Source organism: Ambystoma mexicanum, chromosome 3q (assembly GCF_040938575.1).
Source record: "Ambystoma mexicanum isolate Mex_15411 chromosome 3q, UKY_AmexF1_1, whole genome shotgun sequence".
Lineage (NCBI taxonomy): Eukaryota > Metazoa > Chordata > Amphibia > Caudata > Ambystomatidae > Ambystoma > Ambystoma mexicanum.
In genome coordinates, this window is record NC_090926.1 from 157531429 (window position 1) to 157558710 (window position 27282).

Sequence of the window (27282 nt, forward strand, 5' to 3'; positions counted from 1 at the left end):
CATGATGGAAGGTGGAGTGAGGCCAAAGCCACGGACGGGCCAAATGGGCAAATCGAAGCAGATGCTCGCAATCTGGCTTGGAGAGAGGCGGGAGCGCGGCTACACGATAAGCAGATCCCAACAGGGCAAGTGGCACAAAATGCAACGCTCGCTGCCACATTCGATACTGTCATAATGGTAATGATCAGGATACACAGGGGACTGAGGAGTTTTACTTTTTTCATAAACCCAGTTCACTAGCCTGCCAGGCATTAGCTTGCATGTAAATTCTCTTGCTTCCTCAAGGTTCGGGTCGCAGGCCCCTTTTTCAGTTTTGTAATGTCACTATAATGCCAGGCCTCTCTTCGAGTCTCTTTGTGCTGCTCTCTCACGCCCTGTGTTCTCAACTGGTCTCTCTCGTCGGTCCCAGTGGGACGAGGAAGTTGATTCTGCACTTCCTCCCAACCACAGCCTTTGGTGTCTCCCAGTGCCTTCCCGGTCCTCCTCTGCGTACCTGTCCACTTAGTCCGCAATGGGTCTGGTCCTCAGAAGCACCTTTAAGCTTCTGTGGCTTCCCCTGGGCTCTTGCGGACTTCCCTCTGCTTTCGGTGGCTCCACAATGCTGGTATCTCCCCACACGTCGGGTCCCGCCTGGGCCCCTCTGATGGCTCTTTCTGCCACCTGACTTTTAGTTCTCCAACAACCAGGTAGGTTGTGTCAAAGACCTGGAAGGGGGGGGGGGGGGGTATGTGTTGTATATGTCTTGCCTGGGTGAGCAGGAATGTTGTGATGTCATGTGGAGTGTTGATGTCTGAGTGTTGTAATGTGTGAGTGAAGGTTCCAGCCCTGGTCAGTTGGTGAACCCCCTGCCTGGGTGATGGGCTGCCAGTGTTAATGTCCTTTATGTAACTTACTATGAACTATTGTAACTGCTTGTCAAGGTGTCACAAGAAGCTGGAATAAACCTTACAAGTACATTCAAGAAGGTATGAGAGCCACTTCTTAACAATGGCGACGAGGATCTGTATGATCGTGGAAAAGGCACAGAGCACCCCAACCAAGGTTCTCTGTGGTAGGTATGGACGAGCAACCAAGACTTAAGCTCTCAGTTGGTGATGCAGGCTGGTTCTTAAGTACAGTGAAACCCCAAGCCCTCCAAAGGAATGTCCACACACTATGTTGGGTGACAACACTGATTCTTGATAGAAAATAAGGTTCTGATAAACATAGATATACAAATAACACACTTTGTACTTTGGCAAAAATATCTCAATACTGGCAACTTTACATATACACTATGGGGTACCGCACTATTAAAAATGCACCAACTGCTGACCGCTTAATCCTAAGCAAGGTGTAACTTAAAGGGAAATGCTAAATGCTGCGTTGTCTGCTTTTCCAAATGGAAAAGCAGATTCAGGCAGATACAACGCGGTTGTTTTCCACAATGCCGCGTTGTTTCTGCCTGAATCTGCCTGAATCTGCTTTACCATTTGGTGCTCTCGGACTCCCCGTGGCGAATTTTGAGCTTGAATAGCTCAAAATTTTACATAGGAAGTTTTAAAACAGAGAATGCTAGTATTTTTTTTTTTGTGGCCTATCTATTTTTTAAATAAAATGTTTTACTAGACCATCCCTTTAATAGAGCAAGGAAGAAAGGCAGGTTTGCTTAGGAACATTGGCAGTATACTTTATTTAGACTTGTAATTCTGTGTGAGAATCCCCCCACCTGGGAAACCTGAAAGGGAAAGGTCAGGTTGTACTTTATCTTGTATGTTACGCCCAGTCCCAATAAATTCAACAATGCTCTGCGTTTCTTTTACAGGTCCCACCACCCTACCCACCACCCTAAAGTACCTGAGATGCCACAGGAGAACAGGATTCAAGACGAATATGGGACCCCCGGATGACTCCTGTGGTTGGAAGATGCTCTTCCTCGTCAAAGTACCTTTGGTGCGTTGGCAGGTGAAGTGGTGGGGTTTCTTGGCTTTACTCGATGGATCCCCTCGAAGATGGAGTCGTTTGGATGTCGAGGTCCAGAGAAAAGGAGGTGCCAAGCAGTATCGGAAAAAGACAGCACTTTTGGTCTTCACAGTGATCTCCGGTGGCGGGTTGTTACTGACGGTGGATGTCCCACAAAAGTGAATCCTGATGTGGACCTCAACAAGGCCTGGATGAAGACGATAAGGCCCTTCTTGTTGGCCTCGGATAACTTTTGTGGCAGAAGTAGGTGTCGGGATTCAGGATTTTGCGGTTTGCCCACTTTCGGTGCTGCTGCCGCAGCAGGGACCTCTGGATGGCTTCTGGCGACCTAGACTCGACCACTGGACTGAACTGCAGACCCTCCCAAAGTCTGGACCCTCAGGATGTCATCTTCAGATTTTTGAGACGGGAAACCCACTGGATAACCCTTCTCTGCACACAGCGACCCTGTATCTTCTCCAGCAGGAAAAAGTGGTCAGATGTCATGTCAGGGATGTCCCTTGATTCTTTAATGAAATGGAACTTTCGCAACTCCGGGCGTCAAGCAGCACTATGCCAGGGTACACCCTCTTCTGGGCAATACACAGCAAGTCTGTCTTACGGCGGTCAAGAACACTCCTCCGGACCCTGGACGACACAAGGTGCACAATGGTCCCTTGTAGCTTGATAAGAGGTTGCCTATCCGGGTCCTCTCTTGATTCCTCCTTGGGTCAGCTCAGCAGTCTTCAGATTCATTGAGGAATTGCAGCTGCAGACTCCTTCCTCCGAATGGACCCAGGATTCAAGCTTCTGGTTTCAGCTTCAGAACACATTTGTGAGTGAGGGGGTCCCTAGTTAAACGCAGTTCGTCCCCATTAACTCATTAACTCAGGCAGGTTCAGTCAGCCAGCCATACACGAGTGCATTCATGCAGGCAGGCAACCAATTGGGCTCAAAGGCATTCAGCCATTCACCCAAAACCAGAGACCAGTAACACAGAATGTGGATTGGATTAAGCACCCAGCCTTTCAGAGCTGCATTCACTTTCAGTCAGGGCTAGCCCAGGCGTTTTATCACACAACCAAAACCAGACACCTACAACACAGAATGTGAGTTGACTTCATACTCCATTCATACAGGCCCCACCCCAACGGTGTACCCACAACACACAGACCCTGGGAAGGCTCCAGACAGTTTGGTAGGAGGCCACCCCATAGCCATATATGGTCCTTCCACCCAACAGCCAGTTAGGGATAAGTGGACAGTGTCAGGGCTTCCCAGGCCTTTGCTAAACTAGGGGTAAAGACAGTAGAAACCAAGAGGCTACCGTGCCCATCTTGCCTTTGTTCAGGAATCCATGGGTGTCCCAAAAATGGAAGTCACTCAGAGCCATTGTCAAGTCAGCATGTAGCTGCCACCAGCCCATACCATACTCTGTGGGTAACACACAGGTGCCCAAAAACACACAGGAGGGATCCAAGGGGGCACCCCCAGCCAGGGGTGCCATAAGGGTATCCCACGGGTGGTGTTCACCATAAGGAGCAATGAAGAGCTGCATTGCCAGATGTCCAGGCTGGACCTCAGAGGCAGAAAACATACAGAAAACACACACAGAGGTGGGGGCGATGACTAGGATGCACTGTCCCTCCAAAATGCATTTTCAGCATCACATTGTGACTCTTCTACGCTTTCTCTGTCCCTGCCTTCCTACTCCAGGCGTTCGGTCTGCAGCGCAGCTCTGCTCCCCAGCGTGAAGGACTGACCTTGAGGAGAGTCCCTCATTTGTTTTTATGTTGGTATGACTTTCGAGCTTCCAATAGCTAGTATGTTCGCATCAGTTCCACGTAGGGCTCTTCGTCGCCATGCTCTTCCTCGTGGCAGTACTTTTGGAGTCCTACATATTCACTTTTGCCTCACTCTTTTTTTTATCTGCCTGATATACATTGTTGCTATGTTTGAGGAAATTAGTAGAAGAAAGAGGTGACTGAGAGGATGGGGGCTTTGAGTCCTATCTACATGGTTGGGTGAATCATGTCTGGTGGCATGATGGTGTACATGCCGCATTATCCCTTGACAGTCCCCACTAGTCCCACAGAGGGGCTCCCCACTCATTGGATCCTCCCAAGTACCACCCCCAAGAGGACTATCGGGTAGCGGCCACACCTCCCTGGGCCATGGGAAAGGTCCCCCTCATGATTTAGCCTTATTCCTAATATTTTGGGGGGGACGGCTACCGCAGCAACAGGACATCTCACTCAGCCAATCATAGATCGGTCCTCTCTCATATTCATCCTTAAGAGTGACTGACTCCCGGTGGATTGAAAACAGATAAAAAGGTGAATCTGAGGTACTGACCACTGGATTTGCTGTCCAGTGCATCTGCAGTGCTTTGGAAATTATCAGTGATCCTAAATGGTAGAATTAACTTTTCCAACACCAAACCTAAGAGGCCATTTCTTTGAGTAATTATGTGTGTGCTATAGCATATCTTAACCACCCAATTGTTCCCCTAAGGGATGTGCTCGACTGCTGAGCCAGGGGCAGCGTATGAAAACCATGTTGTCTAGCTGTGGGTTTGTTTCTCTCATCTTCTTAACATAGGGAAAAGAGAAACAGTTATAAGTAAGCTAATCGGCAAAACATTGCCGTTTTGCATTAAAGAGGTCCTTAGTTCATAACTAGACCAGCCGACTTGACCCTTTTCTTGCATACTCGAAGTGCGATTTTTAACCTATTAGGAGGGGCTGATGGCTTACATACTATCTTTGAGATCTCCTTAGGCGGTTGGGTAACCCTCCTTTTCTCTCCCTTGAATGACCTGCATTTGCACGTTCTCAATGTCACTGGGCCTAGTAAGATCGTTGTTTTGTCCTCCCTTGTTTCCCCTCCCTTGCCACGTTGCGCTCTGAAACACTTGTGTATGGGAGCGATACAGATAAAATATCATATCCACATATAGCAGCATAAAAACATTGTTCTTTTAACAGGTTCTATTAGGGAGAGACTTGAAGTGAACAATACAATGCTTTCTCGTTTCAGATTCAGAACAGCTCTCATCCGGAGATTGCAGAACTCCAAGAGGTGGCGCCATTATTTTCAGAAAGTCCCTTGTGTTTGGCACATCTATCGACTTCTCAAATGGTGAGTGTTACTCTCTGTTGATCTCAACCGAAAGGAAAGTTGAATGAATGATGTATGCAGCCCTCCAGCCTCTTTTCCTTTACAGATGCGGAGCAGGTGCAAGTGGATCTTGGTCACCTGGCCTAAGCACCACCCACCTTCTTAGCCCTGCCTCTTCCTTCTTGCTCATAACTCTTAGATGAAAGGCATCCCTCCCCCGGGCGTCCGAAGCAAAGGGCAGACAAAGAAAAGGGCAATTCCTGTTTGGACCTGTTCAGACCAGGAGGATCCAGGGCCCGAACCCCTGCTCAGACAGCAGGAAAGCATGCACCAACATGTGTTTACTCCCTCTGGTCCCACCATGATGTTCCCATGTGCCCCCTCTCCCCCCCATTCTTTCTTGCACACAGTTATTGCCTGTTTTGCTTGATTCTTCTACCCTGCTCCCCATCTCCCCCGCACCCCCCACCCTCCAACCTACTTCTGCAGGGTCTGGCCTGATACATTCTGGTTTCACCATCACTGTCTTGTGGCCAATGCTAGATTTTTATGGACTGAATTGATTCATGGTGGCCCTGAATCATGCTGTTCCCATCTTCATCTTGTATCCAGGCTTGCAACATTGTGTTACTACTGACTTCTGCAATTGTATTTGCTCTCCCCTCTTGCACCTCCACTCTTTTTGACTGCTTACTCTTTGGTCTATCCTCCTCTCCCTTTCTCCCTTTTCCTATCTCCTCCCCTTCTCTGCACTTACTCGATCAGAATTGTCCCTGGACCTAGTATGATAGCAACCTCGTCTGCCTCCTCGCCCCTCCTCTTACTAGTTTTTTTTTCCTCCACCCGCACCCCCCACCTCGAGCACGATATGAAATGTCGTCAGGCCTAGTACGATAGTCTCTTGTTTTGTTCCTCCCCTCCCTTTCTGCATCCCTCTCCCTCACCTTTTGTTTTCTCCGGCTCTACCAGAAATGTTGTCGGGCCTAGTACTGTAGTCGCCTGTCTGTTTCCATTTCCTTCCGACTCTCCCCCTCCCTCCCTTCCTTATCTATGTCTTAGCTCTTGCACGATCTGCAATGTCGTCAGGCCGAGCACAATTGTTAATTTCACATCCTTACTGTTCATGGACTGTAAGAATGTCATTGTATTTTCCCTTGTTCCCTCCCTTCCCTTGAAGCGCTTTGAAACACATTATTTATATAGCGTCTATCCACAAACTATCATATCATATCATACAGTTTGTAATGTGTTTAGATTCTTTTCACATGCTTGAACTGTGAGAATTGGTCACCAAGTTGTGCTTTGGCTGTTAATGCCAAATTGCACATTCTGAATTGGGCTTCATGCAAAATTCTTTTCTCTTTTAAGTGCTTTAAAGTGGTCTTAGTATTATTTATTTTAGTGCAGTTTGACTTAAATAAACCTGTAGCACAGATTTAATACACACATTTCCTATTTCATACAATCTTTATCTATAAAGCTGAATGTATGTATGTGTGTATGTTTATCCGGCTGTACAAACCCACACTGTTCAACCCATGTCTACCAAATTTTGCATGGATTGCTCTCTTGTCTGGGGCAAGATCGTAGTCTATGTTTGGATGCAAATAATTCACTCTGTAGACACCCTCAGTTACTGATGCTCACCCACCGATTGACTACAGTAGGTAGTAGAAGGAGGTAAAATTTGGAAAAGTATCTGAAGCAAAATGTTCAATGTGTTGGTTATTCCTTTGAAATGGATGAATACTATATACAGTTCGAACGTGTTTATTAACGCGTTTTTAAAGCGAATTAAAAATGTTTTTTTTTTTTATCACGCCACTCCAAATATGGGAAATGGCAAAGTTACAGTTTACTTAAGTTCATTCACAAGAAGAGAGCACAATCAATCTTTCTTGGACATTTTATCAAATGTGCTGAAGCCATTGAGTGACTGACACATGCTGCACAAAAAACCAACATCACTTGGAAAAGCTCCATCTGATGCAAAGCAAAAATCTATATCGGGAGCTTTCGAAACACAATAACAAACAGAAGTACGACTTGCCGACCAGAGGACAAGAGCAACTTTCTCCAGCGCAAATGAGATGCCAGAGCAAACTGAAATATGACTTGCTGACATGAGGACAAGAGCAACATCCTCCAGGGCACATGCGACACCACTCGATCAGGACACTGGTAACGCCGGGGACCCATGCTAGTCTAATTTAAACGCAATATATAAAAATAATTTAAAGCTGCAATACAAAGCGACAGTTTTTGAGAATTAAAAATACAGTGCCTAAAATAGTCATGTCACATGCATTTCAAAGTTCATGTCTAAGAAAACATTCCATATTTCAATGGAGCTAAAATAGTACAATTGGATATTAAATGTTTTACATTTTCCACACCAGTCTTGCAATGTCTACAGAGTTTCTCGGGTCGTGGTACACTGGGCCTCGCCCAGACTACTTCCTTGGTTAAAAACAAATTACATTTCCATCTTAAAAACCCATCTCTAAAAACACGTGAAAGATGTTTAAAAAGATACCATGGCAACACGTTAAAACTTCAAATATCACAGATAAAATGGTCCGATACCCATTAGCTAAACAGCTTTGAACAATTGTCTAACCAGTCCAATTCAAATAGCTTTCTTTTTCACCTTGGCATGAGTCAGTATTAGATCCTCAGCGGCCACTTCTATTTTCAGTAATAGATTTGTAAAATCGGTTACCCCAGTAGCTAACACTCTGTACTGATTTAGCACTAGTTGAATGTAGATTTCATAAAACACAGAAGAATTGGGTGCAATCAATTATTTTAGTACAGCTGCAACATTTGCCAATTTATAAGTGTTTTAAGTGAAACCAGGTCGAGTTAATGACGAATGATACTAATTGGGAGGTTCATAGTCTTCCTCCAGATTGATTCCTCTTATTTTATCACAGTCCACACCCGACTCAACAATTTGCACACCAAATGTAATCCTAGGAATGATTTTTTGCTAAAATGGCAACAGTGCTCTTATTGAAAATTTACCAAATCACTTATCTAGTTGCCACAATTTATGCCTGGGCCATCAATCTGCAGAATTCTTTCTGTTTATTCTCTGCCGTTTGGAACATTACACCCAGATAGGAGTCAAATCACATTCTGTATTGTGGCTCTCTGGTTTTGGTTGACTATTACAGTGGTTGTGGTCTGCCTGAGCCAACCCTGACTGAAACTGGAATGAACGCAATGTGTGCTCTGAAAGGCTGGGAGTTGCCTCCAATACACATTCACTGTTTTGGGTGTCTGGTTTTGGGTGAATGGCCTGAATATCTGATTGGATGTTGCCTGATAAATGCACTAGTGTGTGATTGGCTGACTGAGGCTCGCTCAGCTTGAGGGAATGGGGACATTGTGTATAACAAGGGTCCCCGCACTTATCTCTGTGTCAGAAGCTGAAGTCAGAAGCTAGAAGAAGAAACCTGAAGTGTTCCTGAAGCTTATATCCAGAATCCAGCCGGAGGAAGAAGTCTGTGGCTGCAACTCTTCAACCAATACAAAGGCTTCTTTGATGATTCGGGGACTGAACCAGAGAAGACCTGTAGAGGCGGCCTCTTTCCGTAGCTATGAGGGGACATCTTGCAACTGCTGTCCTTCATTCAAAGTGTCCTGGAAGCCAGTCCTGTGTGCCTGCCATCCTGCAGAGGTATCTTGGTGGGTCCTGAAGAGGAATGCCTGGACATCTTGATCCCAAGAGGCCCACCAGCGTCATCCAGTGTCCAAAGGCTGTTTGTGAGTGCTGAGACGCTAGACTGCTGTGTATCGCCCAGTAGAGAGGGTACCATGGCATAGTGCCGCCCGAGGCCCAGAGCGTGCCAAGTTCAAACCAACTGAAGAAATCATCTTGGTACACTGCAACCACATCTGTCCACTTTTCCACAGCTGGGGAAGTCCAGTGTCGACTGTAGAGAAGTGCCCGCCGATGGGTTTCCTGCCATTCCGAACTGACGATAGAATCCTGAGGGTCCACATTTGGTGGTTGCCCGCATAGAAGTCCAATGCTCGAGTCCATGTTGCCAGAAGCCATCCTGTCTGTTCATCAGCTGCAGCCCCGAAGAACCCAACGGCTGCCAACCGTGAAATAACAAAACCCGGCACCTACTTCTATCACTGCACCCGTCAAGACTGAAGGTAATCTAAAACCGAAGGACTCGCCCGTCCATGGGCACTGTAGCAACAGACCTTCATTGCTGCCTTTCCGTCACTGCTTGTCCCAGCAACTCCTCCTTCCAGAGGGGTCCATCCTCGATGGCCATCATAGAGTTAAACCTGGAAACTCCACCACTTCGCCTTCCAAGGCATGTGACCAGGAAAAGCATCTTCCATCCTTAAGTTTGGATCCTGCTCTCCTAGGACTTCCCAGGTCCTTTGGGGGTGGTGGGATCTGTTGAAAAAAAAATCAGACAATAAACATAGCAGGACTGGGCATTATTTTAAAAGAAAAGTGCAACTTACGTTTTCCTCTGTTGTCCAGTTGGAGTGATCCTCACAGTATTACATTTGTATTCCCAAAGAAAGCATACCTGTATTTCTACTTGAATGTCTATGTGGTAAAACGGTTAAACAGTGCCTAATAATTGTAATGCTTTTTAATAACTTTCAGCAGTTGGCATTATAACTGAATCCAAGGGTAACTGTGTTACCACTTAGAACTGCATATATTGAATTAGCCATTTGATTTCTAAGACAAAGTACAAAGTCAGTCTTATTTATTTGTATATATCCAATTAACATTTATGTTAATTAATAGAAGAACTAAGGTAGCACCTGACCTAGTGTGTGGACATTCCTTTGTGGGAGATTGGGGATTCATTGTAACGAAGGACCAGCTTGCATTACCTCCTTAGAGTCTCTGCCTTGGCTGCTCGCCAACGTTTACCAATTAGAGAGACACAACTATATAGTGGGTAGTAGTGCAGAAGCTGCCCTCCAGTCTTTACAGCCTGGTAGTGTCTCTCTCCAGCACGACAGTCTCCCAGAAGGAGTTGTACTGGGAATCAGGAATACATTGGGGTGCACCAAACCCAAACGGACTGCAACGCGCTGTGAGCTGTAATTTAGCCGTATGACACAGTCGATCCAACAGGACCTCCCCCCAACCCTCCTTTGGAACTGGACCGATCTTCGAGCCGCTGTATTGCACTCTGAAACCAATTTACTGCTGCACCAGCTGAGCGCATTGTTACCTCAGCTGAAACTTGAAGCTCATTGCTGTACTCGCTGCATTCGAACCGCTTCTTGAACCACCAGCATCTTCATTGCAGATCCACATCGATAGTCGGACGGACCCTAATGGTCTTCGAATGTCCCATCGAACTGTGAGACTCGAGCTGCGCACCCAGTCACCAGTATCTTGGCTTTTGAAGAGATTGTCTAACAGATTCTCGTGGCCCTTAGGAGCGGCACTTCTTTGAGGGCTGCTTCAAACTGCAATGAACTTCAGCTCGACACCCACTCCCCGTCTGGAACAATGTGACTGCTGCATTCGAACCTGATTCAAACCACATGATCAACACTGAGAAGCCTGGTTTGATGCTGTTGGACCGCCAAGAACAGCAAAAGGTGTTATTGACTGATGACTATTACTTCTATTTAAGACTCCTTTCTCATTTCATCCTCAGATGATTTTTAACTGTTAAATATACTGTTTGTCCTTTTGTATCTGCTTATTCCAGACTTGCGTTCCTTGAATGAGCTGTGCAGCAGTTTCTTCTCACTAATTAAAGCGTATCTGAGCATGAAAATTAGCGCTCATACTCGTTATGCTCAGTTGTTATGAAATGTCATTTTGTCCAATTGATCTTTTTCTACCTTTATTTTTCTTATAGTTATGGCCCGATCTCTTAGTGCAGTGTCCTTTTGGGCTAAGCTAAACAAGGCGAGGTGACCCTGGTCTTTTGAACAGGCCTATTTCGGTGGGGTAGGGAAACAGCCATCATTCCTTTGTACAGTGACAGCTCTTGTATCTTTTTGTTAGGTTATTTATTTCTTTATATCAAGTAGTAGGGACAGAAGTCAGAACACAATAGGTTTCTGGACGGCGGACAGTTTCTGGACTGCGGACTGTTTTTTATTTTTGTTAGACATCCTGACAAGCACTCCTTTAGACTTGTTTTCTTAAGATTAGGGCCAAGATATTTAGGGACAGATTAGTTTTTACTAGCTTCAAAATAACTAAATCCTTTTGACCTAGAGGCCACCTTGTCAGTTCCCTGATTCTGAGTTATCACCGTACATGGACTTTCCCCAAAATTCTATTGCTAATAAAATTTGATTCACTGTAGTTTCTTTTGTATTTGTAGCCCATGCCCTCTTTCTACAGATACCCAACCACTGTTTCACATCATGTCTTGTTTGTGGCATTAAGAGAGACTGGCACTCAGGTATGAAAGTGGTGCATGTGCAAGGTGTACAGAGCGCGCGCAAGGTTGGGTCAGACCTGCACTGAGGCTTACCTTGATTCCAAAACATATAAAAAAGGCAGTCTTCTTGGTACCAAGGGTATGCATATCCCATTACTCTGTATTAAAGGGGACATGGACTACAGCGAGTACAATCACTTTTACTTTTATTTTGGTTGACTGTTAATTGGGTCATACCATGTGTGTTGACCTTTTTCGTTCTATAAATCTTGACATGTTGTTTTCCCATTCTGTTTTTTTTTTTTTTTAGAAAGCATTGAGCCGAGTTATGTTCCTGACACCTTACTTTCCGAGCTTCATTCTTAGAAGGCGGCTCCGGAGCCATACATATGAACTTCATCAGCTTGACACAGCTTTGTTAAAATTAGGAGTTAAGGAGCTATCAGATGAAGAATTAAGAATGGTAAGAGCTCTGTCTTTTCATTGTAGTACTTAAGTTTAATGGTTTTGTTTTGCTTCATTGCACAGGATCAGACTATTCTGTGTTTTTTGATCTTGTCACATTCATTTATTACGGCACCTTTTAATCAGCCAACTGAAGTATGTCTCTTTTTATTGCCTGAGATATGATGAAGGGCCCATTCGACCATGCCAGGATTTTAACTTGCAACCTAGAAGATACACACAACATTTTCCAACAGGCACTTAACACACTGAGCTGTTTTCCAGATTAAATGTTTTCCCTGAAATATTTTTTTTTCTCCAAAGGATGCAATTTAATTGCAAATTTGATCATGGCATGTAACTATGCAAGTTTCGTAAAGCAGCCTTCCAAATGTGAATCTCAACAGCTTCCTTCTAGATTAAATTCCTTGAAACTCGTCCTAAATTACTGTGTATCGGCACCTTTTAATGTGACGTTTGTTTCAAAAGCACTCTACAAAATGGCAAGCTTCAGGACTTGGAGACTTGTCATAACAAACAAAGCCTAAAAACGTTGTGCTAGGTTTAATGAAAGCAGCATTGTGGTAATGTCCGTATTACGTATGGGTGGTTTTCTTTACACCCTTCCTCATCACAGTCCTTAACTTAATGAAAGCTTACTTCTTCCCCAAGAAATTTCCACTGAAAATTCATGAGAGAAAAATATATTTTATTTTACTTTACCTCATCCAGTGGAGTACGAAATAGCCTTCACCACCTCAGCAGTCCTGTTACCAAACCAAAGACAACAGGGAAATGGGGTATCCTAGGTAGAGAGCAGAGGGTTTTCAAGCCTGTCACGAGGAAGAATGGGACTATGTTTAATGAAGATTACCCCCTCTCTTCCTCATCCCAGTCTACAACTTAATGAAGTATTCTAAACACAGGATCGCCCTGTTTCAATAAAAAGGCAGAGCCAGCAATACTGCAAAACTTAGTGTACATTTTAATGTCCCTACACATATCAATATGGTCATTAAGAGAAAACAAATTGTAGAATTGCTGAGGCAAAACAGATTAAACCGGCGCGTAACAGACAGCTGGCAGCGATGTGCAAATGTGATAGCCGAAGTTAGGTAGCGGCCTTCTAAATGTCCATCAGGGAAGCTCCTCTGGCCTCAGCCTCAGAAGTAGCCACACTTCCGGTAGACCTTCCCCACCACATTGTGCAGCAGGTGATGGCCCGAAATTGTGTAAGCCAGGAAGATGGTGTTCTTCAGCCAACGACTAATGGACAAAGGTGACACTCTTTGATCCTTATTAGGACTTCCCAAGCTCACAGATTATTTGATGACCGAAAGTGAGGAGTATTCAGAAAGGTCAACAAATCTTCGTGGATGTCTGAGGGGGACATCTGGGCCATGTCCTCCAGAGGCAGATCAGAGGGAAGCGGAAGGAGCACGTTCTCCTGGGAGAGATGGAAAGTGGAAATAACTTTTGGGTGGAATGAGGGGTTCGTAACACAAGGTAACCACTCTGGAGTGATAGCAAGCTAATGAGGCGAACAAAAAAGAATGCCCAACACCCATATACTACAGGCCGAGGTAATGGCTGCCAGGAAGGACCTTTTCAATGTAAGTAGTTTACGGCGCGCAAGTTGCAGAGGTTCAAAAGTAGGAACTTGCAGGGCCCAGAGTACCAGAAGGAGATCAAAAAGGGGGGTGATGGATTTAATCTTAGGATGGGAGGTGGAGAAATTCTGCAGGAGTCTAGAGATGATGATCCCCGGTTCTTGGCCCTTCAGTGGTGCTAAAATGGTCACCCACTGAGCACTGTAAGGAAGGCATGGCATCAAACAGTAAAACGGACACAAGTGATCACAGTTCAAGGGTATTTATTGAACTTCAATTGGGTTTGAAAAACGCCTATGTAATCCTGTATCTAAAGATCGGAGCAAGCTACGACCATCAAATAATAACGCAGTCCTAGTCGAATTTGTCAAAATAAAAGGGCCTTACTAATAAACCTATTGCCAATCCTTACTTCTAAATACAAATAGTGTGGGAAACAATGTTACGTAAACAAAAGTGTTCAAGAAATGCTATGTCAGGATATTCAAGACGTTGACTTCTCTTCCCCACGTTTTCAGCACGTGACAAGGCAGCACGCACAAGCTTAGCTCAGTTTCTGGCTTCTCTAGCACGAGGATGCAGTTAAAATCTCAGTATCAGGGCCTTCTGTGCCGAAGTCTCTATCATTCAAAGTCTCTTACTTTGAGGGCCTGATGCGATAAAAGAACATTCAAAAGTTCCTTTCTCCTCAGGATTCTTATGTACAACTTCTTGGGTGCTTTACTGTTCACCCCGAGCCCCCCTCTGCCGGGCTCAGACTCACTTTCTGCATGCGGGTTCTCCCTCTGCTGGCCTCAGACTCACTTTCTGCACCCTGGGTCCCCTCTGCTGGGCTCATACCCACTTCAATGCAAGGTTTTCAATTGATCTCCATCCGCTTGGCTCGGACCAACTTTCTCTACTTTCCAAAACTTGCTTTACTTCAGAAATCAAAGACTTTTGACTGTGCGCAGGATTTTGCTCAACCCGTCGTAGGACCACTTCGATACACAATTATTTGCTCTCTTCTTGATATGCTCTCTTTCTCACTTTGTCAATTTTCAGCTACATATCTTACAGAGACTTTCTACTGAGCACCCACGCACTGCCGGACCACTCTGTCAAGGGTGTTGTATCTTGCTTTAAAAGTTCAATCACTCAGCAGTTTAACTTTACTTGCATTATTTTATCACACGCGTTTTAACAATGTTCCTTCCAGCATTCGCCATGCAATGTTGCTGCTTGCAACCTTGGCTTCAACACAGGCCGATCTTGTATCGGTCTCCCCAACTCACCGGCTCTATTGATTTCACTGGACGCTGCTTTGTTGTTGGAACCAAGGACAGTACCACGTCGGCTGGCGATTCTCCCCGCCTTGATTATTGACACAGGAGGGCCCCGGGTACCTCCGAAGCACAATGCAGGATTCCTTAGCATGGTTTCTTGGTCTTAGGCTTTCTTTTCTCAAGGTTTCATGAAAGTAATGGCTCTTTGTCGAAAAGGTCAACAGAACTTCCCTCCTTGTGATCCTCTTCTGTTATGCTGTCTTTCTTCTCTCGTTAAACTGCCATCTCGGAACTGCTGTTTCCTTGTGTGCCTTGCCTCTGAGTGTGCACTCGTGCTCCGCCTTTTATCCGTGTGGGGAAGCTTAATGGAAGTCAGGTGTGTGTGATAGTCAGTAATTGCCTCACCTTGCCTGACCATGGTATTGGGAAACGTCAGGCATGCAGCTCGGGTGTTAGTCCGTTTTCTCTCATAGCGGGCTGTATGTGTGAAAGTGCGTGCGTTGTAAAAGGGGGTGGGGGTAGTTCCTAAATATCCTACTTGGTCGGGTGGGGTAAAGGTGTTACAGGGATGGGGATACCGCGTCTCTACATCTGGTGTCCCGCTCCCCGAAGACCGCTCACCCAGGTGATCCTCCTGCACTGGTCCACCCCGAGGAACTGGATCCAAAAGCGATGGCAGTGTCCTGGCCACCTGGATGACGTATCCTCAGGGACTAGTGGGTGAGACACCTTCCGGTTTCTCACAGCTCTGAGGGAGGAGACAGACCCAGTTGGAAACTGCCCTGGAAAAACTGCTAATATGAGACTGTACCCACTACACCAGGTTACAAAAGTACCCCAATGCTTATCATATGATCGGCAAGTAGAGGTTTTCTTGAGCAATTTGAGAGAGGAGACCTTGCCATTTTAGTCTGTCCCTCTCAGTGACCAGACCTTCAATTGCCAGCTGTTCATTAGCATTGAGTCTTCTGCCAGCATTGTGGAAGGCGATCTGGGTAGAAATAGAGGGTAGGGGTTAGGATGGGGGACAATTGCCATAAAGAGAAGGGGAGTGGGGTACCACATCCTCAGAGCCCATAAATGAGTCACCATGAGAACTCTGGATGCAGAGCCTGATCTGCCTCAGACTCCTGTGGATTAAGTGGATGGGGGAAATATATGAAGCAAATTAGGTGGCCACAGGCTAGAAGAGCGAGCATACCTGGGGGATCAGGCTCCCTCTTCCGGAATCCTGACGCAAATGAGTGAAAGTATGTGGTTGTCAGAAAGTGAACATGTCCACCACCGGCAGACAGCCGATGAAGCCTTGCCTCTAAAGACTAACATACTGAAGCCACCATCAGTCCTTTAATCCGCAACCAATGTCTGGCCAAGGCTTTCCTCAGCTGACATAACTGGTTCACTTCCTGAGGATTCGGAGGGATTTGGCCTTGGGCAGACATATCAGTCCCAGGTTGGTTCCCAGATGAAGAGTTGGTTAAGTGAGGGTTCCAAGTGAGACTTATTAGTGTTGATGAAGAACCAGTGCTCTGCAAGAAATAATGCCCCCCTGCCCCTCCGGGTCACTGCCATGCTCACCTATTTAGCAGAGACACTCTAGATCCAAATATTGTTAAAATATGAGGAAACACTCAGTCCTTCCTCATAGTTTAACTACAAGGGGTGCGTTGACCTTTGAAAAAAAACCTTTGCAGCCGATAAGAGGCCGAATAAAAACCGAGACCCTGAACCACTCTAGACAGGCCAACCATCCTCCTGTGTCTATAAGCGGCATGATGCGCGAGAAGGGCACCATTTTGAACGTTATCTTTGATACAAAGATCTTCGTGCCTTGGAGGTCTGAAACCTCTCAAGTTTTTGACAACCAAGAACCATCTGGGGGCAGCCTTTCCGCCCCTTGCTGCTCGGTGGAACAACACAGATCGATTCCTTCTGTAGCAAATGCGATTGCTCTTTCAAAATGTATGCTTTCTTGAGAGGATCAGCAGGGCCGGGGATATTCAGAACACCGGTGTCCAGAGGGCATGAGGCGGATTCTGCCCTGTAACCGTAACAGATTAGCTCTAAGATACAGGGATCTGACACAGAGGTGGTCCACGTATCCCCGAAGAGACTGGGCCTTTCTACCACTTGAGCCAATTGAAGGATGCCCCAAGACGTCTTGGACAGAGAGCAATCTCTAATCTTCTGGTCAGGCACTCATTGCCTAACAATGAATCTTGGACAACCTCTGTTTGCTGCAGGCTGGGTTGTGAAGAAGGAAACTGAGGACTTCTGCGACACCTGCTCTCCTCCGGATCACTGAGTGCTTCTCTTTGTGGACTGAATGCACTTTTTCCTCCAACTCTTCCCCAAAGAGCTGAGAGGCTCTGAATGGAAGGTGAAGAGCCACATAGTTATGAGAGGACTCAGTCTGCCAGTTAGCATTGTGGGCAAAGACTGCTCTTTTTCCCGTGAACCGTTGGATGGAAATAAGGTCCAGTCCTTCCACCTTGTCTGCTTCAGTTTCTGTGAGATGGAGGGTTAATGAAAAAAAGAGAAACCTGTGTCATAAAGTGCTTACCGCACCACCACATCGGGACCGGGGTGGGTGGGGGGGGGGGACAGCTAAGCAATGATTCTGGAGCAGGAGAGAGGGGCCCTTTTCTGAAGAGGTATGCCGCAGAAAGGACAAACTCAGCTGGTCCCTGGGGTCTTTCAGGTGCAGAACTGGGAGTCCCAACCTGCAGTATAGTGACCCTACCAACTCACCCGTGGTGTCACAAATTCAGAACTGTTGCCCAATGCCAGCAGAGGCAGTGAGAGCAAAGAAAAAGACGACATGAAGTGAGAAAGATTAGCCCAGCAGGTTGTCTGTATAAAAAGAAAGTCTGGGAAAGTCGGACATGTTAATTAAATTAAGGTCTGGGGCTACATGAAGGGATATGGTGGTTATGACAAATCATTTCTGCAGTCTGGTAATCACTTCTTCAAAAGGTTTACAGCAGTAAGGAGAACTCGCTGGCATGATGTGCATGGCACAAATTAGTCTGTGGATGAAAAAATATTTCTGCTCCATTTACTGCAGATAAATTGCCTGCTTTGAATGGATTGTGTCTTCCCACTTCTCCAGCATGGGGTCTGGCATGGATTCACATGCTCATGAATATTCCCCGTCGTCAGGCTGGGAATCCTTGGTAAAGAAAAAAATCAGTTTCTGATCTGTCTTTCTTAGTAGTAACCAATCACTGGTCTCTGGGTCATAATGCCCCCAGCCAATGACTGCCCTCTCCCTAAGTCCCGCCCCTTGCAGCCGTCCTCAGATTTTTACCGCACGTTCAAGTGTTGGGAGTCCTTGTGCTATAGCTCTCGAGCTTTTACTGCGTTTTGCGATTTTTCAAAGCGTTTAATCTCATTTTTTCGGTCAATCGAGCCTCAAGCTCCACCGTTTCTACTTCCGATCAACGGGGACCCGTTTCGGAATTTTCTACGCCCCTCAAGGGTGAGGTTTTCATCGAGTTATGCTTCTTGGAGGATTCCAGAAGTTTCTGAGGCGTACCCCGCGGACATGGCCCAGGAGAAAGGAAGCTCGACTGGGACAGCCTGTTCCTGTATGCGTTCCCTCCGTTGCCGTTGCTACTGCAACTCGTCAACCAGTGTAACGCTCACCTGATTCCCGTAGAGGCGCCGGTCTTGACTGGGCGTATACTGTATCTTCAAAGGTGATGTGTAACACACGGCTGGCTCTTTGGGCTGGACCTCTGTGCACTGTATGTCTGGCTCGAAGGGTAAGATGTCTGCAGATAGAAAATGTGGGATTAATGAACTGGGTTATTGAATGTCTCTCTCTTCTTCCCTTTCTCTTCTCCTGTAGAACCCCAAAGGTTAACGCTCTCACCTTAGGTAAGTGAACGCCGTGCTCTCCATCTGCCTCGAGGCAGGGTGCTGTAACCAGTTTCTTCACTGGATAAGGGGAGCAGGCCTCTTGACTTCAGAGGACTGCTCTCCGTCGTTTACTGCACGAACGGTAAGTTTCGAGTAATTCTAATGTCTTTAAAGTCTTTAGTAATGATATCTCTTGTTTTGCAGGGTTCCGGCGATGGCGGATGGCGGGCTGAAGTGAGTTGAAGATGGAGCCCGTGTGATGAATAGAAGCGCCTGGAAGCACGTAAGTAAGCGCTTGTTGCCTGCTTCACGATGCGCTCTAACTGTCTTTTTATTTTGCAGGTACAAGTTCGGGGCGGCTGCAGGGTGCCGGAATACCCACTGGGTTAGATGTGGAAAGGAGTAATGGCACGTGACTATTAAAGTTCCCCAATGTCTTTAAACACACCTTGTTTTGTCTTTCAGATGCGGGATGCAGCGCCAAAGGCCTCCGGAGCGTGCGAAGAGTTGGTAAGCTTTTGTCTTTCAGATGCCGGAATGCAGTGTGAAGACTTCCGGAGCGCACGAAGAGTAGGTAAGCCTTTGTCTTTCAGATGCCGGAATGCAGCGCGAGGCGTTGGTGACAGCCGATGGACCAGGTAAGTGAAGAGCTGTCACTGAAGACCGTAATGCTAACCTGTTCTTTCTTGTCTTTATAGGTGTTGCTGAAGACTGGATTCAGAATGGTAAGCCTTTTTCCTTAGGCCCAGGATCAGATGCAGAAGACACGATGAGCGTTCTGCTGCTGAGGATGCAGAATAACGCAAAGCAAGATTCATCCATCGGGTGTGGTTTAAATAGCCTCCTGTAGTGCTTAGGTGTCTCCTTCCACAGCCACGCCTAGGTAAGAAAAGAGTTCCTGCTTTCCAGAAGAGTTCCAGTGTTCTGAATCTAGGGAGTGGCTCCTGCCCCACCCAACAAGAAAAGTAGTTCCAAACCGAAGAGGATCAGAGACTCAACTGGCAGGCAAGTAAGCAGCATGGTCTGCTGCAGGTAAGTCCACCCAAGCATTATGAGCCAGGCGCTTCCAGCGCTGGGACTGGGCATATTTATGAGCCTGGTGCCACTGGCGCCAGGACTGGGTCCAAAAGGTCCCAATTGGGACTGGTTGGCACTCGGAACATGGGTTATGGATCTGCTTCCAAGGGAGTTGGGAAAACCCTGACCTTTTGGAAGCAGAGATCATGACAACCAGCTCAAGAGGTCACGGTGCAGATTGATCCTCGTCGCACCGGCGTGGCCGAGGCAGATCTGGTTCCGGGACCGTCTGGACTTGTCAGCGTCTCCACCAGTCAAACTGTCAACGGACGCAGATCTTCTCTCCGGAGAAGGAGGCGCCATCCTTCATCACGACCCGGAGTCGCTGAACTTGCAGGCCTGGCTCCTGCAGCACTAGAGTTTAGAGGGTACGATATCCCAGCGGACTGCAGAGAGGTTCTTGCAAAGGCCAGGGCGTCCTCAACTCTCAAGTGCTACAGACACAAGTGGAAGAGATTCTCTGTCTGGTGCCGTGCACAGAAGATTAACACACTACGGATTACGGCCCCCCAAGTGCTACCGTACTTACTGTCGCTGGCCAAAGCTGGACTCGCTCATGCTTCCATCAAGATACATCTGGCAGCGATTTCCCGATACACCAGAACTGCAGGACGGTCATCCCTGTGGTCTCATCGCCTGGTGAAGGAGTTTATGAAAGGACTGTTCCGATCGTTCCCGCCGGTGAAGGCTCCAGCCCCGGCGTGGGAGCTCAACGTGGTGCTGACCAGGCTCATGGGCCCGCCATTCGAGCCTTTGCATTCCAATCCGTTGAAGTTCCTGTCGTGGAAGACAGCGTTCCTTGTGGCCATCACCTCCGCACGACGCGTGGGAGAGAGTCAGGCCTTATCCTGCAAGGCTCCATACTTGACTTTTCACGAGACGAGGGTGGTGCTGAGGACGCACCCCTCCTTTATGCCCAAGGTGCCGTCGGACTTCCATCTCAGCGAGCCCTTGGTGTTACCAGTTTTCTTCCCGTCACCTTTGTCACCGGCCGAGAGGACGTTGCACTCGCTGGATGTAGCTCGAGCGCTGAAGTTCTACGTGGACCGAACGAAGAGTTTTCGGAAGACATCACAGATGTTTGTGAACTTAGGACCTGTGAACCAAGGGAAGGCTCTCTCGAAGGCTTCCATTTCCAGATGGCTCTCTGACTGCATCATGCAGTGTCACAGGTTGGCAAACCGACCGTTGCCCGGCCGTCCGAGAGCCCATTCGACAAGAGCGATCGCTGCTACCATAGCGTTCTTGTCTGGTGTACCCCTGCTGGACATCTGCAGGGCTGCTACGTGGAGGTCGACGCACACCTTTACGAGATTCTACTGCGTCGACCGGGATTCCAGGTAGGAGTCCAGAGTCGGCCAGGCAGTGCTGCGCAACCTGTTCGCCTGTAGGTGGGCCTGGTGAGGAGGTAAGAGTTGCTTAATGCTGAGTCTATGTAATACTTAATGTTGAGCCTTTGCCACCTCCCGTGGTTGTGCATGTGTGTACTGCTATGTATTCTTATATGAATGAGCATGTGAATACATGCCAGACCCCATGCTGGAGAAGGAACAAGTTACTTACCTGTAACTGTTGTTCTCCAGCATGGGTCTGGCATGGATTCACATGCGAACCCTCCCTCCTAACCCTCTGCGGCTCTTCACTTGGTCATACTGCCACTTTATTTGCTACCAAATCTGAGGATGGCTGCCAGGGGCTGGGCTTAGCGAGAGGGCAGTCATTGGCTGGGGGCAGTATGACCCAGAGACCAGTGATTGGTTACTACTAAGCAAGACAGATCAGAAACGAAACTGATACTGATTTTTTCTTTACCGAGGATTCCCAGCCTGACGACGGGGAATATTCATTAGCATGTGAATCCATGCCAGACCCATTCTGGAGAACAACAGCTAAGCTGCTTTGGGACAAAAATGTCAACAGAGGCCGCTGGTCGTTGATGCCTGTCGACTCGATGTCCGGCAGAGGCCTGCGTCTCGATGTCAACGTCACCAAAGGCATATATAGCATGCGCAGCGTCCATTAGCTTCAGTTCCATTTTTCTGTGCGAACGCTCCGGGTACGGTACGCTTTGTTCCTTTGTGAAAGATATCTTCGGGAGAAATCTTCGAAAATGGCTTAGTCATCAGCGTCTTCTACTCCGAAGTTGGGTTTAAAAAAATGCAGTGACTGCGGGTCGAAGATGTCAGTTATGGATCCCCACAGAGTAAGCTTGTGGTGTCTGGGATCCCCTCATGCGTGTGTGAGGTCTGCTTGTCCAGGACGTCGAAAGCCCTCAGAGAGCGCAGATGGAAACTTGCAGCAGGTAGCACCTATAAATCCACATCGACTCTGTCGAAAAGACAGCAATCGGATGAGTCGAGAACTGTTTCTCCTCGCCGTAAAAATAGTAAGCTATCCCGAAGTGGTTGCCACCATTCTCCTTTGTCAAAACACTCACCATAGGTCGCCGTCTTCGACATCTTCGAGTTCCTCTCTGGAACGGGTCGTATGTCCAACTAAAACAGCCTCCCCAGCTGAGTGGGAAGAGTTTAGACTCAAAATGATGAAAATATTTGAGAATGCGACCTCGACTCCCTCGAGTACTGTCAAAATGCATGCTACGGTCGAAAGACCTGATAAGCATAAAACATGTGTGCCTTTGGGCCCGGCACGCAAAACTCCTCGAGAGCTGTCTAAGGATCCTTCATGTCGAGGAAAAGTCCCTTCGAGGACTGAGGCATTGACGCCATCGGCGCCGAGAGACTCTTCTTCGGCACCATCAGTGCCGAAAGACGCGTCATTGGCACCAAAAGCCCATCAAAAGTAATTGACGCATTGGGCTTTGATAGTATCGACAATTTCGGCACCTTTCTCTATGAAAATCATGACCCCATCGGGTATCATTGAAAAAACATATACCCCTTTACCTAGGGCTGACTTTTTCAAGTCTCTTTTCCTCGATATGAGGACGCGGAGCCATCAGATGAATCAAGACCTTTTGGCCTCCAGTATGGTATGCCATCAGTCCCTGAGGCCCTAATTTCTGAAGAATCGAGAATAAGACCTTCAAGAGAGCCTACATGATGCCAGTGGTTTGGACACCTCACCAGAGGTAGAGTTTGTCAGGTCAGATCCATCTGATCATGCAGAAGTTACCTATAGGTAGTTGAAGTCGAGGGTAGTTGAATACATTGAATGGACTACACCAAGCCCAGTTTTCGAACAAGATAACCTGACAGGCATTCTGGACAGGGGACCTCAGGAAGACCCAATTGTTCCATTTCATGCAGCTTTACAAAAGCGCGTAACTACCAATTGATAGGCGCCTTAATTGAATACGGCGGTTAACAAGAAACTGACTTCGAATGGATTGTGTCCTCTCACGTATTTTTTATCTTTGAAATTTCCAATATCCCAGCTTCGCTGCCTCATAATTTTTTTTTTTTTAGCAGGGGGCACTGTGCTTCAATGCCTGTTGTGTCGATGTCGCTCAGAGGCCTCCGTCTTGACGTCACCGCCACCGCAGGTATATGTAGTACACACAACACCCACTGGACTCAGTTAAGTTTTTCTGCACTTTCAGCTTTGGATGCGCAACGCCTCGTTCCTGCCAGGAATATTTGTCAAGTCTTAGAGTTTTCTTCGAAATCTCATAATCATCTCGAGTTTCGACGCGTAATGGCTTCGTCTTCGGCGTCGTCCACTCCTCGACCCGGCTTCAAGAAGTGCTGTGACTGCAGTGCAAAGATGTCTGTGGTGCCTGGGGTCGAATCATCCGGCTTTGGAGTGCGAGGACTGGCTGTCTAAGACGGGCAAAGCCCTGAGAGACTGTAGAGGGAAACTTGCGACAGGTAAGCCTCAAAAATCCCCTTCTACTCCACCTAAAAAAAAAGTCTGACGAGTCGAGGACAACTCCTCGTTGAAAAAGGTCCAAACGTTCCCGTTCACGAAGTGGTTCACACATTCGTCCACTTCGAGGCATGGAAAGAAAAGGCCCCATAAGTCGCCATCTTCCTTGTCGTCTAGTTCACCCGAACGGGTCGTTTGTCCCACCAAATCTAGTACACCAGCCCAGTCGGAGGAGTTTAGACTCTGAATGTTAAGGGTTTTGGAGAACGCGGCCTTGCCCCCCCTGGACAACACCTTAAGGCGATGCCCCAGTCGAAAGACCTCAGAAGCACAAGAGCCGTATGTTTTCGGACCCGGCCGCCAAATCTTCTCGAGAGCAATCTCATCCCTCGAGTCAAGAAAAAGTCTCTTCAAAGGCTAAGAAGTCCACTATGACAGGACCAAAAAGTGCGTCATCAGCACCGATAACGCCGACGAAGCCACCAACGCCTTGAGTGTAGACCTCCTCGACGCAACTTGTGCCGATGGAATCGTCTGAGATCTCGACGCATTTGTCGAGGCCATCGACGTTGACAATTTTTAAATTTTCAGCTCTTATAACTAACATTATGTCAACTTCAGTTGAAAAAACATATACTCCTACCACGGTCAAACTTCAAGTCCCTCTCTTTAATTTATGAAGATGCAGAGGAGTCCTCTGATGAAGAAAGACCAATAGACTACAATATGGGACACCATCAGTGCCTGAGGCACTCATATCTGAGGACTTGAGCATAAAAAACGTGCAAGAGTGCCTTCATGAGGCTAGTGGGATTGACACCTCTTCTGAGGTTGAATTTGGAAGGATAGACCCTGCCACGCTGAGGTTACATACATACAGACAGCTAATGTCAAGGGTCATGGAATACATGGGATGGTTGAGACCCACACCTGTTTTTGAGCAGGATGATCTCACCGACATATTGGACAGAGGGCCACAGGAGGATCCAATTGTCCCTTTTCACCAAGCCTTACCATAGAGGGTGGCTTCTAAGTGGGAGGCACCAGAGGTGACTCCAGCTGTAAACAAAAAACTGACAGCCAAGTACAGAGTTTCTAGCTCTGACCCTTTTTACCTCTCCAAGCACCTAACTGCAGAATACCTTGTAGTGCAGGCGGCCACTTCCACAGGTAGACAAAATGCCTACCCTACCCCAAGGTAGAGAAGACCAACAATATGGCGCCATGGCCAAAAATGGGTTTTCGGCGGCAGTAATACTTTCAAATCTGTCAATGCTACATGCACGCTAGCGAGGTTCACACACACCCTTTGGGAGTGTATTTTTATGGTGGCTGACCATATCCCAGAGGGGGAAGATCAAGTCGGTTTCCTTAACATCGTCAAGGATGGGGAAAGACGCAACGTGCAAATCGCTCCTGAATGGTCCCGACTCTGTTGACAGTATCAGCAGAGCTATGGCGGCTAGTACAGTGATACGCAGATTTGCTTGGTTGCGAATGTCAGGATTTGCACCAGACGTACAATCCAGGCTTCTCAACATGCCCTTTGACGGTACACATTTATTTGGAGAACAAAGCTGATGAGAGTTTGGAGAAGCTGCAAACTTCAAAGGCGGCAGCAAACTACCTTGGAGCTGCAATAAGGCAAACTCGATACTGCCCCACAGGGACACCCTGGATGGGTAGGTCCTCTCGCCATTACTCCATATTTGGAAGAGGCACAGGACAGCCAGCTCAAAGAGGACAAAGACGATTCCCCTGTTGTGGATGGGGAATAAATATTAAGACTGCACCTGCAGCGGCTGCCTTACCTTCAGCCACTGCGTCAGCCGCTCCAAAACCTCTCAGAAGTCTTCGTTCACAAGACTGCACTAGGAGGCAGATTGTCACAGCATCTGACAGAATGGCAGGCAATTACCTCAGATGATTGGGCATTGGAAACAGTTGCCCAAGGTTACTGCCGACCTTTTGCTACAAAAACCTCAGTCATCCACCGGGGAGCAACTCTTTGAAGGTTCCAGATCCGCTCCTTATGCAGGAAATGTTAACCCTGCTAGAGAAAGGTGCTATAGAACCGGTACCTGTTGCAGAGTGGAACAAGGGTTGGTACTCCACATATTTTCTAATTCGCAAGAAGGACGGAGGATTGAGACCCATCTTGGACTTAAGAGACTTGAACAAGCTCCTGAGGAAGGACGAGTTCAAGATGGTAACCCTTTCTCAGATCCTTCAGGCCCTCCAGCTTCAGGGTGGGATGGTATCATTGGACCTCGAAGATGCTTACTTTCATGTGCTGATCCATCACAAGCACAGACAGTATCTGAGGTTTGCTGTTGGCTGTTCACATTATCAATTTCGGATTCTGCCATTTGGGCTGACCTCCGCCCCAAGGTTTTTCACCAAGCTAATGACAATGGTGGCAGCAAGTCTCAGAATAGGGGGGATTCATGTATACCCCTACCTGGACGATTGGCTGATCAGGGCAAGTTCCCCCGAACAGGCCCTGGTACTCCTCAGCTCCACATGTCGCTCCCTTCACAGACTGGGCTTCTCCCTCATCTTCTAGAAGTATCACATGATACCATCTGAAAGGCTCCAATTCAATGGATCAGTCCTGGATGCATCCCTGGGAAAAGCCTCGCCACCAAAGGTGAGGGCTCAAGACATTGTGCAAATGGTCACCAAATTCCAGAGTGCCCAACATCTCCCAGCCTTTGATTTTCTAAGGTTGCTCGGCTCGCAGGACTCAGTGGTCCCAGTTCTCAGGAAGAATGTCAGACCTTCTACAGATTCCAAGCAGAATCTCACAGGACCTTCGGTGGTGGGCCTGCCAGGAGAACATTCTGAAGGAGGATCTTTTTGGCAACCATGGCAGGAGATGACAGTAGTGACGGACGCCTCACTCACGGGGTGTGGAGCCCACGCCAACGATCGGACAATCAGCGGTCGTTGGTCTCAATCGGAGTCCAAGCTACACATCAACCTTTTGAAGCTGAGGGCAATCAGGCTAGCGCTGATGGCCTTTGTGCCCTCTGTACAGGGACAAAACAGTGGCTATGTACTACCCCAACAAAAGAGCAGGTGTAAGGTCACTACCACTGTGCAAAGAGGCAATGCAGCTCTGGTACTGGGTAATCCGAGAAGGGATCTCCCTGTTAGCAGTTCACCTAGCCGGAGTGGAGAATACGGCGGCGGACGCTCTCAGCAGGCAGAGCACAGTCTCCCACGAGTGGGAACTAGCTCAGGGAGTCCTTCAAGAGATCGTCACCCTTTGGGGAAACCCCTCAAGTGGATTTGTTCGCGACCAGTGTCACCCGGAAGTGCGAAGTGTTCTACTCCAGGGAATTTCCCCCAAGAGGAGCCCTAGGAGACGCGTTCGTGCAGGACTGGGAATTTCCACTCCAGTACGGGTTTCCTCTAGTCCCTGTCGTTCCTCAAGTCATTAGACGGTTTAGAAAGTTGAGGAAATCCATGGTCCTAATTGCTCCGGATTGGGCCCGGAGGACATGGTACCTGGACCTTCTGTACATGTCCATCTGCCCTCCAATACATCTTCCACAAGGAGAGGACCTTCCCTCGTGAGAGGAGGTTTGGGTTCTCCAGCCAGAGGTCAAGACACTCAGCCTTCACGCATGGTTTCTGAGAGGCTGAGAGACCACGATTGAGACCTCCCTGATGACGTAATGGAGATTTTGCTTTCGGGCAGTTCTTTGTAATGCTGCCGTTGGAACA

At 47.4% G+C, this 27282-nt stretch overlaps 1 protein-coding gene across 2 annotated transcripts in view; it reads left to right on the plus strand.

The window, feature by feature from the left end:
- The window catches only part of LETMD1 (LETM1 domain containing 1), an 826442-nt gene that overhangs the window by 700973 nt on the left and 98187 nt on the right, over window positions 1-27282 (plus strand). For both annotated transcript variants that reach the window (XM_069653372.1, XM_069653371.1), the window contains 2 exons: window positions 4981-5082; window positions 11773-11925. In XM_069653372.1, coding sequence (XP_069509473.1) covers window positions 4981-5082; window positions 11773-11925 — 255 coding nt within the window. The remainder of the gene's footprint in view (window positions 1-4980; window positions 5083-11772; window positions 11926-27282) is intronic.